We start from the raw sequence: 17,251 nt of genomic DNA on the forward strand, positions 1-17,251 counted from the left end.
CTGGCATGACAGCTGTAATTATAGACAGTCTTGAATCTAACACCAGTATTAATTTGGTGTCGTACCCTTAACACCAAAGTTGTTTTTACTTCTAACAATTATTATGACACCTGGAACTATAATTACCTGTGTTTAAAAAGATTCCAATGGTAATAATGACATCACAACATATTTATTATTAATTGCAACAGTATTAATTGTACAGTTTTAAGATTATTTGATTCACTTGACTTCAGAAATATTTAGTAATACATTCAATAACAATACATTTTTTTCTTTGACAAACTGTTATATATTTTCCAACATTAAATCAAAGCAATATAAAACACACATTAAATGTCTACTACAAGTGTGTAAGCCTGTTTTGTTTTGTTTTACTTTTGTGCAAAACTACACAAGAACGCAATGTAAAGTTGCCCATCGCTTATTTGAATGGAGATACGAGACGAAAGGCACCTTGTCAACATCACCCACTGACAATGTTTCTTCTACATCTGACTACACAGCAGGATTTTATCATCATTTTTGTAGCCTGCCCTCAATCTCGAAGTGCCGAGTAGATAAAAAATAATTATCACAATCCAGTGATAATTAAGTCTACAGTCCAAACGTGTTAATCTGTAGGTTCTGACTGGCAACAAGAAAGCTTGAGATGTTATCACTTGTTACTAGAGAACTAATTAAATGCCAATGTAACAATATTTAAGGAAACACAAAAGGAACATAAGTAATCAAAACAAAAACTAAATATATCTGATAAAAGTAGAAAAGTGTAAACCAAATCAAACTCTGTCATCACAGACCCTATTATAACTGGTTTAAGAAACAGGAAAGTGTCTAAACTAGAGAAAACACATGGATACATAACATACAAGAATGATGAAAACAAAATACATTTCAACATAAGGCATATCGTAGTGTGAGGAAATATCAAAATAACAGTGCAACTCATAAGATATCAGTTGTGGTGGTCAAATATACTTATCTTTAATGTCGATACTGAAATACTTACTAATCTGTAATAAACATTACCAAACAATAATATTAAAAATTAAATTTACTGAGTTGCAGTGAAACTAAACAAAGATTGTTTGTTACTGATGTTAACTCATTTTGTTCCTTGACGATTTGAGAAGACAGGCTACTTTCCTGATTTCTGAAACTTCCCCCTACATTAAACAAGGTTGTTTGAACTTAATGCCTTTACAGTAAGATCATGAGTATAGAAATTGATTATTCACAGCATTTTAATGTTAGGTTACAGATAATTTCTATGGAAATAATAAAGTTCTAAATACATATCATAAACAAACATTTATTGATTTTTAGATATTTATGTCTAACATTTGGAGTTGGTTACATACTAAGCCAGGCATTGCATACAACAATTTACAATGTAAATTTAAACATAGTGCATTTATTGAATACATATTGGTTAATGATAGTAATATATAGATATATGTGTGTTTTATATATTATACACATAACATAAGTACACAAATTTGAAAACATTACCACTGAAGTATGCTTAACTGACTTTACCAATGAACTACTAATCGTGAGCTTCATTAAAAAATCTAGCTTTAGTAACAGTTTATAAAGGACAGTCAGTATAAAACTGGGGATTGTTGTGGAAATAAAAATTTGTTTTCATTCTTTTACACCTGTCAGAAAATGTTAATAATATGCTACTCACTATTTCTGAAGCAACTTTTAATTATCACAAATTATTGTTTTTAATTAATTAATTAATAATAAATAATTAGAATTATTATGAGGATAAAATCTAGTAACTGTTTCACACTTCATTTAAAATCCTAAAGTCATAAGAATTAATTACACAACAACTTCCTGTGATCTAACTTGATTTCCAAAACACATTAATAACAACAACAGGACATGTAAGATACTACTTACTGTCTATTACTTTTCCACTTTTTAATCCCAAATAAAAGTTTCACAATGACTTTATACCCTTTACTGAGATACGCTACTTGTTCTAAAGGTTTCACGTTAACTTTCTGCCATACAAACTCTACACTGTCTATTAAAACTGAGATGTGGTCACTTACACTGAAAATTTAATTACAGTTTATATTGGTTCACTGGAGATTAACAGAAACTTAAGTAACAATATTTTAACATTTTATTGTGAGAAATATTCTTTAATTACAATGTTTTAGAAACCCGATTATAATTAGCAGAAATCCTTTAAAGTGTGAATTTCCACGATGAACGTAAGATATCTTTGTTTAAGCTTACTGTAATTAAGAATGTTTTCATACAGCTTTCTCTGATTTCATTTTCACACAAATTGTAATGAACCCGATTCTCAGAAAACTATCATTTATTGTGTCTTAATTCTAGTAGTAAAGTATGTCTTGTTACATTTCTAAACATATCAAAACATACTCTGGACATTTTGTTTCTAACAGTAATCGACTCAGGTGCTACATGAAATAACTAAAAAATTATACAACCTAAAAAGTTATTTTTGAGGACTTTATAACATCAAGAATTTATTAGTTTAAAAAGAAACACAAAATTAAAAATGTCAAACATTATATTCATGGTGGTGAAAAACACCCAAGAATAATAAAAAGAGAGAATGCAAATGTTTTAAAGAATTCTTTACGTACAGTGTCTGAAATAAACCACTTCGATATTAGTGTACAAAGGCGTAAAACATCCACTTAAACTGGCCTTTACAAATTCCCATCACAAAATGAACATTATGAGACACTAGAAAATTAAAAACTTTTCTTTAGTGTGTGTTGCCTTAAAATTTTACTTCCACTGTTTGAGGTGTTCTCTTCCAAAACATTATTATTCATCACCAGAAAACTATTTTTCAAAAGTGTGTCATTATGATAACACCCAAGGTCGTTTTTACGGTTACATTAAAGAAAACATTACTGTAATGAAACTTTAGCATTTACAGCAGTATTAAAATTATGAAACCTTCTGGGACAAAGTCTTAAGAACAGCTCCAGACTGGATAGTCAGGTTTATTACTGCTTACATTAAGCTCCAGTTTGAAACATTCTGTTGTAGAAAACTGGATGTTTGTAGTTTAGCACAAAGCAATATTGTATTGTACCTACTATGGGTATTGAAACCCAATTGTTGGTGTTATAAGCCTTCTTAATTACTGCTGAACCACTCGAACCTGTAGAAATTTGAATGTAATAATATTTAGACTTTCAAAGCCTAAAAATTATTCTCATAAGAATTTCCTATAACTGTTTTAGAAGAAATCAGTTTTCTTCTGAATGAAAAGAGAGGAATGTGTAACATTGATTATTTTATATAGATTACAGGTAACAAGGATGAGAGGCGTATATAGAATTATCAATTTTACATAACCTACAGTATAGAATCACGTACTTGTGATAAACAGCATGTTTTCTGATATAGTTTGATATAACACAAATACTGAACCAAAACGTCAACTAGTTCATATATATATGTTTCTGCAAATAAAATACAACTCAAAACAATAACAGCAACAGCATTTCTGGAACCATCATACACCTCAGAGACTAGATGCGCTGTATTTCAAAAAGTTTCACATCAGTGTCGTACCATATTGGAGGATCTACATTCCTGGAAGATACATCAAATTAATTGTTAACAAACCAATAAAAAACAACAATATTGTTGAATAAATTAGCAAGTTTGTAAACTTAATGTTTAAAACTATAGATCTTTACTACTACAATATTACTAGCCCAGAAGGGCTGCTAGATTACTACTACAATATTACTAGCCCAGAAGGGCTGCTAGATTACTACTACAATATTACTAGCCCAGAAGGGCTGCTAGATTACTACTACAATATTACTAGCCCAGAAGGGCTGCTAGTATACTACTACAATATTACTAGCCCAGAAGGGCTGCTAGTATACTACTAAAATATTACTAGCCCAGAAGGGCTGCAAGATTACTACAACAATATTACTAGCCCAGAAGGGCTGCTAGTTTACTACTACAATATTACTAGCCCAGAAGGGCTGCTAGATTACTACTACAATATTACTAGCCCAGAAGGGCTGCTAGATTACTACTACAATATTACTAGCCCAGAAGGGCTGCTAGATTACTACTACAATATTACTAGCCCAGAAGGGCTGCTAGTTTACTACTACAATATTACTAGCCCAGAAGGGCTGCTAGATTACTACTACAATATTACTAGCCCAGAAGGGCTGCTAGATTACTACTACAATATTACTAGCCCAGAAGGGCTGCTAGATTAAGAAACATTTACATTATGCCTGTTGTGACTGTTGATCAGTTAAAAGAACACAATCACATGTGACAGTGACTGTTGTTCAGTTAAAGAACATTATTACGTGTAATAGTGATTGGTTTAATTGTTTGAACTGAGGTAACAGATTACTTCTATATACTGTAAAATCAATATTTATGTATATTAAATTTTCCATAAAATTTGCACATTTCACATGCAAGTCAACACGAAACCATAAATGTTCAACATTACATACCTTAGATAGATAACACCCCACATGTACGTACGAAACCACATAGTTGTGCCACTGTTAGCTTGGTACTTTCGAATCAGAATTGGATGAGGCACCGGAAGTAGCCCCACCAATGTTCCGTGCTGAAGAAACTTCAAAATCTCACTCTCATCTGTCAACCCCCTGTTACAAAATTGAACCACAAACTTCTGAGTTATGTAATCTACAAGTCTACATATCAATATGATAACAAAACAAACTGACTGAGCTGTGATTTACAGTTTGTATTCCTTATACACAACATAATAAATAAAATCTAAGAACTTGAAAATACAGTTTAAGAATGATATTAAAACTATAGATTTTTCACTTTGGTTAAGAAGAAGCTTCAGGTGGATGATTTCATATCATTAGTAGCTATTCACACAGTTTAAAACCAGAAGAAGCTTCAGATGGATGATTTCATATCATTAGTAGCTATTCAAACAGTTTAAAACTAGAAAAAGCTTCAGATGGATGATTTCATATCATTAGTAGCTATTCAAACAGTTTAAAACTAGAAGAAGCTTCAGATGGATGATTTCATATCATTAGTAGCTATTCACACAGTTTAAAACCAGAAGAAGCTTCAGATGGATGATTTCATATCATTAGTAGCTATTCAAACAGTTTAAAACCAGAAGAAGCTTCAGGTGGATGATTTCACATCATTAGTAGCTATTCAAACAGTTTAAAACCAGAAGAAGCTTCAGGTGGATGATTTCACATCATTAGTAGCTATTCAAACAGTTTAAAACCAGAAGAAGCTTCAGGTGGATTATTTCATATCATTAGTAGCTATTCAAACAGTTTAAAATCAGAAGAAACTTCAGATGGATGATTTCATATCATTAGTAGCTATTCAAACAGTTTAAAACCAGAAGAAGCTTCAGATGGATGATTTCATATCATTAGTAGCTATTCAAACAGTTTAAAACTAGAAGAAGCTTCAGATGGATGATTTCATATCATTAGTAGCTATTCAAACAGTTTAAAACTAGAAGAAGCTTCAGATGGATGATTTCATATCATTAGTAGCTATTCAAACAGTTTAAAACTAGAAGAAGCTTCAGATGGATGATTTCATATCATTAGTAGCTATTCAAACAGTTTAAAACTAGAAGAAGCTTCAGATGGATGATTTCATATCATTAGTAGCTATTCAAACAGTTTAAAACTAGAAGAAGCTTCAGATGGATGATTTCATATCATTAGTAGCTATTTAAACAGTTTAAAACTTTATACTATATGAAAAGGTTGTTGCATAAATTTAGCATAAAGCTCCACAATGGACTATCTGTGTTCTGCCCATCACAGGTAGTGAAATCCAGTGTCTAGCACTAAATCCACAAGCATACTGTTGTGCCACTTGAGGGGCATATTAAAAAAGACCAACATCAGTCAAGGAGTTTTCTTCTAACTCTTGCAAGATAGCCAACTTTCCCATGGAAAAGACAAAACCTTTTGGTACAACCTCTAGGACTATCATCTCATAATAAACTCAACAGGTATACTTAGCCTGTTACACATCCTGAGATTAAAATATATGGTACTCTACTGAAAGGTTACAACTGAAAGTAGTTATGTAAATATAATTGAGATACTTATAATTAAAGGTTATTTGCATGTATATAGCTTGCACATTGACGAGGATGATGTGATTGGATGTTGAAATATGTAATGTGTCTACTTTACGACCGTTGACAGGTCTTAGAATAAAGTTTTAACAGTGTATTAAAAATGTCGACTGTTTGAGTATTTTCATATCTGTTACATCTCTCCACCAAAAAAAGATAAATATTATCTTACTTATCTAAACAAATTTTCTCCACTTGGGGGACCAAAACCTGAAGTAGCCTCATGATGGTCTGGAGAGGAAGCTTCTGTTTCCATGACAACACCCAATCAGGACTGGGAACCCACTGTGCATTACTAGCATTTGAAGATACTGAGCTAGGCTGCCTACGGATCTCTGTTTGCGATGACCCAAGGTCTGATCCAGATGATGCCGTAGAGTGACTGGGACTTACAGGAGGGGAAGACTAGAGAGAGAACGTTGCTTCTAACATCACATTAAAATCATTTCTAATAAAAAATTAAAGTACTGTAATGAAGCAGACAGCATTGTAATTATTAAGACTTTGTATTAATACTAATCACTTTATGGTAATTCTTAAGTTAATACCTTCTACTAAATTTGAGCAAATTTGACAACAAAATTTAAAAAATATTTTCAAAAAATTATTTTTTCTTCTATTGTAGGAAAGCTAATTGTAATACTTTGAATTAATAAAACATTTTATTTGTGTTTGTCACTAATATCTTACATACTTCACAGGTTTCAACAGGTATTTAAATCAATATTTTAGAAGAATTAAGATCCCATATAACTGAATACATCAGAAATTAGAAAAGGGGTCAAAGTTCAACAAAACATTTGCAGACTTTTCCAGACAACTTTTTACTTTAACATCCACAAAAGCTGTTTTATTTCACAATTTTACTCAATTTTATTTAATTATCTCTACCATAAATAACTATTAGCAGTGTTTATATTTAAGTAATTAATCATTTTATTTATTTCTAACGTAACATAGTATAAACTTTATTCAGAGAAGTCAAAGATAAAGTTTAAACTCAAGGTACGAGTAGCTAACATTCAATGCACGATAAAATCATTGTTTACTTTCTGTTACAGTAAAAATAACAACAGAATGTGAACATACACACATACCTGTTTGTCACTGGGACAGTCCTCTGCAGGCACCTGGTCACCTTCAGTTTTATCATTAACTGTCGGGCCTTGTTCTTGGCCTTCAGGCTCTGGGCCATAGCTGTCTAAACCAATGGCACCACTGGGTGAGGGTTCAGATGTTGCTGATATGTCACCTTGATTCTGAGGTGGATGAGCATGCTCCCTCTCTGTCATCTTATCGATGCCTGTAAACCACAATACCTGTTTTTACTGACAGCCTATTCATCATCACTCTGTAAACCACAATAACTGTTTTACAGACAGCCTATTCATCATCACTCTGTAAACCACAATACATGTTTTACAGACAGCCTATTCATCATCACTCTGTAAACCACAATACATGTTTTACAGACAGCCTATTCATCATCACTCTGTAAACCACAATACATGTTTTACAGACAGCCTATTCATCATCACTCTGTAAACCACAACACCTGTTTTACAGACAGCCTATTCATCATCACTCTGTAAACCACAATACCTATTTTACAGACAGCCTATTCATCATCACTCTGTAAACCACAATACCTGTTTCACAGACAGCCTATTCATCATCACTCTGTAAACCACAATACCTTTTTACAGACAGCCTATTCATCATCACTCTGTAAACCACAATACCTTTTTTACAGACAGCCTATTCATCATCACTCTGTAAACCACAATACCTTTTTTACAGACAGCCTAATCATCACTCTGTAAACCACAATACCTTTTTTACAGACAGCCTAATCATCACTCTGTAAACCACAATAACTTTTTTACAGACAGCCTAATCATCACTCTGTAAACCACAATACCTTTTTACAGACAGCCTAATCATCACTCTGTAAACCACAATACCTTTTTTACAGACAGACCTATTCATCATCACTCTGTAAACCACAATACCTTTTTACAGACAGCCTATTCATCATCACTCTGTAAACCACAATACCTTTTTTACAGACAGCCTATTCATCATCACTCTGTAAACCACAATACCTTTTTTACAGACAGCCTATTCATCATCACTCTGTAAACCACAATACCTGTTTAACAGACAGCCTATTCATCATCACTCTGTAAACCACAATACCTTTTTTACAGACAGCCTATTCATCATCACTCTGTAAACCACAATACCTGTTTTACAGACAGCCTATTCATCATCACTCTGTAAACCACAATACCTGTTTTAAAGACAGCCTATTCATCATCACTCTGTAAACCACAATACCTGTTTTACAGACAGCCTATTCATCATCACTCTGTAAACCACAATACCTGTTTTACAGACACTCTATTCATCATCACTGTAATCACATCAGATCATGTAAACAGTAAATTAAACATTGTTTTCATAACATGGTAAGTTGTACCAAAAGGTTGTTGTAAACTAATATATTATGTAAAAAAAAACTGTTGTTCAGAAATTCTTATTTCACTTTTGGTTTTGATTGACTTCATAGTTTATATTATGAAGAAACTTTGACTTTCTTAAACATCTTCTATCTAGTGGCTAACCTGAACAGCTCTTAACTGGTTTGTACATGTTGACACTGAGTCAAGCTAACCTGAACATTCTTAACTGGTTTATACACGTTGACACTGAGTCAAGCTGACCTGAACATTCTTAACTGGTTTGTACATGTTGACACTCAGTCAAGCTAACCTGAACATTCTTAACTGGTTTGTACATGTTGACACTGAGTCAAGCTAACCTGAACAGCTCTTAACCAGTTTGTACATGTTGACACTGAGTCAAGCTAACCTGAACATTCTTAACTGGTTTGTACATGTTGACACTGAATCAAGCTAACCTGAACATTCTTAACTGGTTTATACATGTTGACACTGAGTCAAGCTAACCTGAACATTCTTAACTGGTTTGTACATGTTGACACTGAATCAAGCTAACTTGAACAGCTCTAAACCAGTTTGTACATGTTGACACTGAGTCAAGCTAACCAGAACAGCTCTTAACCAGTTTAAACATGTTGACACTGAGTCAAGCTAACCAGAACAGCTCTTAACCAGTTTGTACATGTTGACACTGAGTCAAGCTAACCTGAACAGCTCTTAACCCGTTTATACATGTTGACACTGAGTCATGCTAACCTGAACAGCTCTTAACTGGTTTATACATGTTGACACTGAGTCAAGCTAACCTGAACAGCTCTTAACCAGTTTGTACATGTTGACACTGAGTCAAGCTAACCTGAACATTCTTAACTGGTTTATACATGTTGACACTGAGTCAAGCTAACCTGAACATTCTTAACTGGTTTGTACATGTTGACACTGAGTCAAGCTAACCTGAACAGCTCTTAACTGGTTTGTACATGTTGACACTGAGTCAAGCTAACCTGAACAGCTCTTAACTGGTTTGTACATGTTGACACTGAATCAAGCTAACCTGAACAGCTCTTAACCAGTTTCTACATGTTGACACTGAGTCAAGCTAACCTGAACATTCTTAACTGGTTTGTACATGTTGACACTCAGTCAAGCTAACCTGAACATTCTTAACTGGTTTGTACATGTTGACACTGAGTCAAGCTAACCTGAACATTCTTAACTGGTTTGTACATGTTGACACTGAGTCAAGCTAACCTGAACAGCTCTTAACCAGTTTATACATGTTGACACTGAGTCAAGCTAACCTGAACATTCTTAACTGGTTTGTACATGTTGACACTGAATCAAGCTAACCTGAACATTCTTAACTGGTTTATACATGTTGACACTGAGTCAAGCTAACCTGAAAATTCTTAACTGGTTTGTACATGTTGACACTGAATCAAGCTAACCGGAACAGCTCTAAACCAGTTTGTACATGTTGACACTGAGTCAAGCTAACCTGAACAGGTCTTAACCAGTTTGTACATGTTGACACTGAGTCAAGCTAACCTGAACAGCTCTTAACCAGTTTGTACATGTTGACACTGAGTCAAGCTAACCTGAACATTCTTAACTGGTTTGTACATGTTGACACTGAATCAAGCTAACCTGAAAATTCTTAACTGGTTTATACATGTTGACACTGAGTCAAGCTAACCTGAACATTCTTAACTGGTTTATACATGTTGACACTGAGTCAAGCTAACCTGAAAAGCTCTTAACTGGTTTGTACATATTGACACTGAATCAAGCTAACCTGAACAGCTCTTAACTGGTTTGCACATGTTGACACTGAATCAAGCTAACCTGAACAGCTCTTAACCAGTTTATACATGTTGACACTGAGTCAAGCTAACCTGAACAGCTCTTAACCAGTTTATACATGTTGACACTGAGTCAAGCTAACCTGAACATTCTTAACTGGTTTATACATGTTGACACTGAGTCAAGCTAACCTGAACATTCTTAACTGGTTTGTACATGTTGACACTGAATCAAGCTAACCTGAACATTCTTAACTGGTTTGTACATGTTGACACTGAATCAAGCTAACCTGAACATTCTTAACTGGTTTGTACATGTTGACACTGAGTCAAGCTAACCTGAAAATTCTTAACTGGTTTGTACATGTTGACACTGAATCAAGCTAACCTGAACAGCTCTAAACCAGTTTGTATATGTTGACACTGAGTCAAGCTAACCTGAACAGCTCTTAACCAGTTTGTACATGTTGACACTGAGTCAAGCTAACCTGAACAGCTCTTAACCAGTTTTTACATGTTGACACTGAGTCAAGCTAACCTGAACATTCTTAACTGGTTTGTACATGTTGACACTGAATCAAGCTAACCTGAACATTCTTAACTGGTTTGTACATGTTGACACTGAATCAAGCTAACCTGAACAGCTCTAAACCAGTTTGTATATGTTGACACTGAGTCAAGCTAACCTGAACAGCTCTTAACCAGTTTGTACATGTTGACACTGAGTCAAGCTAACCTGAACAGCTCTTAACTGGTTTGTACATGTTGACACTGAATCAAGCTAACCTGAACAGCTCTTAACCAGTTTATACATGTTGACACTGAGTCAAGCTAACCTGAACAGCTCTTAACCAGTTTATACATGTTGACACTGAGTCAAGCTAACCTGAACAGCTCTTAACCAGTTTATACATGTTGACACTGAATCAAGCTAACCTGAACAGCTCTTAACCAGTTTATACATGTTGACACTGAGTCAAGCTAACCTGAACAGCTCTTAACCAGTTTATACATGTTGACACTGAGTCAAGCTAACCTGAACAGCTCTTAACTGGTTTATACATGTTGACACTGAGTCAAGCTAACCTGAACAGCTCTTAACCAGTTTATACATGTTGACACTGAGTCAAGCTAACCTGAACAGCTCTTAACCAGTTTATACATGTTGACACTGAGTCAAGCTAACCTGAACAGCTCTTAACCAGTTTATACATGTTGACACTGAATCAAGCTAACCTGAACAGCTCTTAACCAGTTTATACATGTTGACACTGAGTCAAGCTAACCTGAACAGCTCTTAACCAGTTTATACATGTTGACACTGAGTCAAGCTAACCTGAACAGCTCTTAACTGGTTTATACATGTTGACACTGAGTCAAGCTAACCTGAACAGCTCTTAACCAGTTTATACATGTTGACACTGAGTCAAGCTAACCTGAACAGCTCTTAACCAGTTTATACATGTTGACACTGAGTCAAGCTAACCTGAACAGCTCTTAACCAGTTTATACATGTTGACACTGAGTCAAGCTAACCTGAACAGCTCTTAACTGGTTTATACATGTTGACACTGAGTCAAGCTAACCTGAACAGCTCTTAACTGGTTTATACATGTTGACACTGAGTCAAGCTAACCTGAACAGCTCTTAACTGGTTTGTACATATTGACACTGAATCAAGCTAACCTGAACAGCTCTTAACTGGTTTGTACATGTTGACACTGAATCAAGCTAACCTGAACAGCTCTTAACCAGTTTATACATGTTGACACTGAATCAAGCTAACCTGAACAGCTCTTAACCAGTTTATACATGTTGACACTGAGTCAAGCTAACCTGAACAGCTCTTAACCAGTTTATACATGTTGACACTGAGTCAAGCTAACCTGAACAGCTCTTAACTGGTTTGTACATGTTGACACTGAATCAAGCTAACCTGAACAGCTCTTAACTGGTTTGTACATGTTGACACTGAATCAAGCTAACCTGAACAGCTCTTAACCAGTTTATACATGTTGACACTGAATCAAGCTAACCTGAACAGCTCTTAACCAGTTTATACATGTTGACACTGAGTCAAGCTAACCTGAATAGCTCTTAACCAGTTTATACATGTTGACACTGAGTCAAGCTAACCTGAATAGCTCTTAACCAGTTTATACATGTTGACACTGAGTCAAGCTAACCTGAACAGCTCTTAACTGGTTTGTACATGTTGACACTGAATCAAGCTAACCTGAACAGCTCTTAACCAGTTTATACATGTTGACACTGAATCAAGCTAACCTGAACAGCTCTTAACCAGTTTATACATGTTGACACTGAGTCAAGCTAACCTGAACAGCTCTTAACCAGTTTATACATGTTGACACTGAGTCAAGCTAACCTGAATAGCTCTTAACCAGTTTATACATGTTGACACTGAGTCAAGCTAACCTGAATAGCTCTTAACTGGTTTGTACATGTTGACACTGAATCAAGCTAACCTGAACAGCTCTTAACCAGTTTATACATGTTGACACTGAGTCAAGCTAACCTGAATAGCTCTTAACTGGTTTGTACATGTTGACACTGAATCAAGCTAACCTGAACAGCTCTTAACCAGTTTATACATGTTGACACTGAATCAAGCTAACCTGAATAGCTCTTAACCAGTTTATACATGTTGACACTGAGTCAAGCTAACCTGAACATTCTTAACTGGTTTGTACATGTTGACACTGAATCAAGCTAACCTGAAAATTCTTAACTGGTTTATACATGTTGACACTGAGTCAAGCTAACCTGAACATTCTTAACTGGTTTATACATGTTGACACTGAGTCAAGCTAACCTGAACAGCTCTTAACTGGTTTGTACATGTTGACACTGAATCAAGCTAACCTGAACAGCTCTTAACTGGTTTGTACATGTTGACACTGAATCAAGCTAACCTGAACAGCTCTTAACCAGTTTATACATGTTGACACTGAGTCAAGCTAACCTGAACAGCTCTTAACCAGTTTATACATGTTGACACTGAGTCAAGCTAACCTGAACATTCTTAACTGGTTTATACATGTTGACACTGAGTCAAGCTAACCTGAACATTCTTAACTGGTTTGTACATGTTGACACTGAATCAAGCTAACCTGAACATTCTTAACTGGTTTGTACATGTTGACACTGAATCAAGCTAACCTGAACATTCTTAACTGGTTTGTACATGTTGACACTGAGTCAAGCTAACCTGAACAATTCTTAACTGGTTTGTACATGTTGACACTGAATCAAGCTAACCTGAACAGCTCTTAACCAGTTTGTACATGTTGACACTGAGTCAAGCTAACCTGAACAGCTCTTAACCAGTTTATACATGTTGACACTGAGTCAAGCTAACCTGAACAGCTCTTAACCAGTTTTTACATGTTGACACTGAGTCAAGCTAACCTGAACATTCTTAACTGGTTTGTACATGTTGACACTGAATCAAGCTAACCTGAACATTCTTAACTGGTTTGTACATGTTGACACTGAATCAAGCTAACCTGAACAGCTCTTAACCAGTTTGTATATGTTGACACTGAGTCAAGCTAACCTGAACAGGTCTTAACCAGTTTGTACATGTTGACACTGAGTCAAGCTAACCTGAACAGCTCTTAACTGGTTTGTACATGTTGACACTGAATCAAGCTAACCTGAACAGCTCTTAACCAGTTTATACATGTTGACACTGAGTCAAGCTAACCTGAACAGCTCTTAACCAGTTTATACATGTTGACACTGAGTCAAGCTAACCTGAACAGCTCTTAACCAGTTTATACATGTTGACACTGAATCAAGCTAACCTGAACAGCTCTTAACCAGTTTATACATGTTGACACTGAGTCAAGCTAACCTGAACAGCTCTTAACCAGTTTATACATGTTGACACTGAGTCAAGCTAACCTGAACAGCTCTTAACCAGTTTATACATGTTGACACTGAATCAAGCTAACCTGAACAGCTCTTAACCAGTTTATACATGTTGACACTGAGTCAAGCTAACCTGAACAGCTCTTAACCAGTTTATACATGTTGACACTGAGTCAAGCTAACCTGAACAGCTCTTAACCAGTTTATACATGTTGACACTGAGTCAAGCTAACCTGAACAGCTCTTAACTGGTTTGTACATGTTGACACTGAATCAAGCTAACCTGAATAGCTCTTAACCAGTTTATACATGTTGACACTGAGTCAAGCTAACCTGAATAGCTCTTAACTGGTTTGTACATGTTGACACTGAATCAAGCTAACCTGAACAGCTCTTAACCAGTTTATACATGTTGACACTGAATCAAGCTAACCTGAACAGCTCTTAACCAGTTTATACATGTTGACACTGAGTCAAGCTAACCTGAACAGCTCTTAACCAGTTTATACATGTTGACACTGAGTCAAGCTAACCTGAACAGCTCTTAACCAGTTTATACATGTTGACACTGAGTCAAGCTAACCTGAACAGCTCTTAACCAGTTTATACATGTTGACACTGAGTCAAGCTAACCTGAACAGCTCTTAACTGGTTTATACATGTTGACACTGAGTCAAGCTAACCTGAACAGCTCTTAACTGGTTTGTACATGTTGACACTGAGTCAAGCTAACCTGAACAGCTCTTAACCAGTTTATACATGTTGACACTGAGTCAAGCTAACCTGAACAGCTCTTAACCAGTTTATACATGTTGACACTGAGTCAAGCTAACCTGAACATTCTTAACTGGTTTATACATGTTGACACTGAGTCAAGCTAACCTGAACAGCTCTTAACCAGTTTATACATGTTGACACTGAGTCAAGCTAACCTGAACAGCTCTTAACCAGAACAGCTCTTAACCAGTTTATACATGTTGACACTGAGTCAAGCTAACCTGAACAGCTCTTAACCAGTTTATACATGTTGACACTGAGTCAAGCTAACCTGAACAGCTCTTAACCAGTTTATACATGTTGACACTGAGTCAAGCTAACCTGAACAGCTCTTAACCAGTTTATACATGTTGACACTGAGTCAAGCTAACCTGAACAGCTCTTAACCAGTTTATACATGTTGACACTGAATCAAGCTAACCTGAACAGCTCTTAACCAGTTTATACATGTTGACACTGAGTCAAGCTAACCTGAACAGCTCTTAACCAGTTTATACATGTTGACACTGAGTCAAGCTAACCTGAACAGCTCTTAACCAGTTTATACATGTTGACACTGAGTCAAGCTAACCTGAACAGCTCTTAACTGGTTTATACATGTTGACACTGAGTCAAGCTAACCTGAACAGCTCTTAACCAGTTTATACATGTTGACACTGAGTCAAGCTAACCTGAACAGCTCTTAACCAGTTTATACATGTTGACACTGAGTCAAGCTAACCTGAACAGCTCTTAACTGGTTTATACATGTTGACACTGAGTCAAGCTAACCTGAACAGCTCTTAACTGGTTTTTACATGTTGACACTGAGTCAAGCTAACCTGAACAGCTCTTAACCAGTTTATACATGTTGACACTGAGTCAAGCTAACCTGAACAGCTCTTAACTGGTTTATACATGTTGACACTGAGTCAAGCTAACCTGAACAGCTTTTAACCAGTTTATACATGTTGACACTGAGTCAAGCTAACCTGAACAGCTCTTAACCAGTTTATACATGTTGACACTGAGTCAAGCTAACCAGAACATTCTTAACTGGTTTGTACATGTTGACACTGAGTCAAGCTAACCTGAACAGCTCTTAATCAGTTTATACATGTTGACATTTGATAATTTAGGATAAAAACATTGTGATAAAAATACTAAATAACAATAAAACTGTAATGGAGATGAAAGTTGAAACACAACTATTTTTGTCTCTGAAGTATTTAAGTGTAAACTGAAAATTCAACCTATTTTGTTTCATTTCATGTAATTTCAAACTCTGTCAAACATGTTACAACCAAGTTAGTTTCAGATAAATCTAACCTAACATTTTGTAATTAACTTTATTATTAAAACTAATAGTCACCTTGTAAGTTTTATTATGCAGCACATTAACTCTTGGCCATAAACTATGAGGGACAAGGTGATAATGGAACCAAGCAAAGTTTTTTTTGGTTTTTTTTCATTCATACATATTTGTGAAGTACCTGAGATTCTACTTTCAAATAAAATAACTATGTACCATAATTTACAAACAGGATACTCTTCTACAAAAACAAAAATAAACATTTGTTGCATAGAACATACAGGTCACTGAACAGAGAGTGTTACCACTTAGAAATATTGTGTTAATCCCAAGTTCTGTTATATTACACACATCTTTCTTGATATACCTTCTGGAATGAATAAACAGTCAGAAAATACACATGTTCGAGTTTTTAATCAGAGAAATAAAAAAAGACTTTACTTGTTATCTTTCAGTACTGTCTCTCAGACAGGCAAATAACACAGTTAATTTTATCAACAACTTCATTATGTAAATCTTTTTACAATGGTTATCGATTTGAAAAGAAATATAAAACAGAGTTTGTTGACTGAATTGTAGAAATAACTTACTCTATCATAATACATTATAACAATATGGCCTTTACCAGCAATGTCAGCAACACATCCACAACTTACTAGTTACTTTGTGAAACATCATTAACTTACTCTATCATAATACATTATAACAATATGGCCTTTACCAGCAATGTCAGCAACACATCCACAACTTACTAGTTACTTTGTGAAACATCATTAACTTACTCTATCATAATACATTATAACAATATGGCCTTTACCAGCAATGTCAGCAACACATCCACAACTTACTAGTTACTTTGTGA

At 35.1% G+C, this 17,251-nt stretch overlaps 1 protein-coding gene across 1 annotated transcript in view; it reads right to left on the reverse strand.

The window, feature by feature from the left end:
- Positions 1–1,295: 1,295 nt before the first annotated feature.
- The window catches only part of LOC143226951 (protein HID1-like), a 34,992-nt gene continuing 19,036 nt past the window's right edge, over positions 1,296–17,251 (reverse strand). The window contains exons 11-14 of the mRNA XM_076458506.1: positions 7,258–7,463; positions 6,333–6,565; positions 4,509–4,667; positions 1,296–3,606 (exon numbers count right to left, since the gene is read on the reverse strand). Of these exons, the coding sequence (XP_076314621.1) occupies positions 3,543–3,606; positions 4,509–4,667; positions 6,333–6,565; positions 7,258–7,463 (662 nt within the window). The 3' untranslated portion in view covers positions 1,296–3,542. The remainder of the gene's footprint in view (positions 3,607–4,508; positions 4,668–6,332; positions 6,566–7,257; positions 7,464–17,251) is intronic.

Source organism: Tachypleus tridentatus, chromosome 9, assembly GCF_004210375.1.
Source record: "Tachypleus tridentatus isolate NWPU-2018 chromosome 9, ASM421037v1, whole genome shotgun sequence".
NCBI classification, from domain to species: Eukaryota; Metazoa; Arthropoda; class Merostomata; order Xiphosura; family Limulidae; genus Tachypleus; species Tachypleus tridentatus.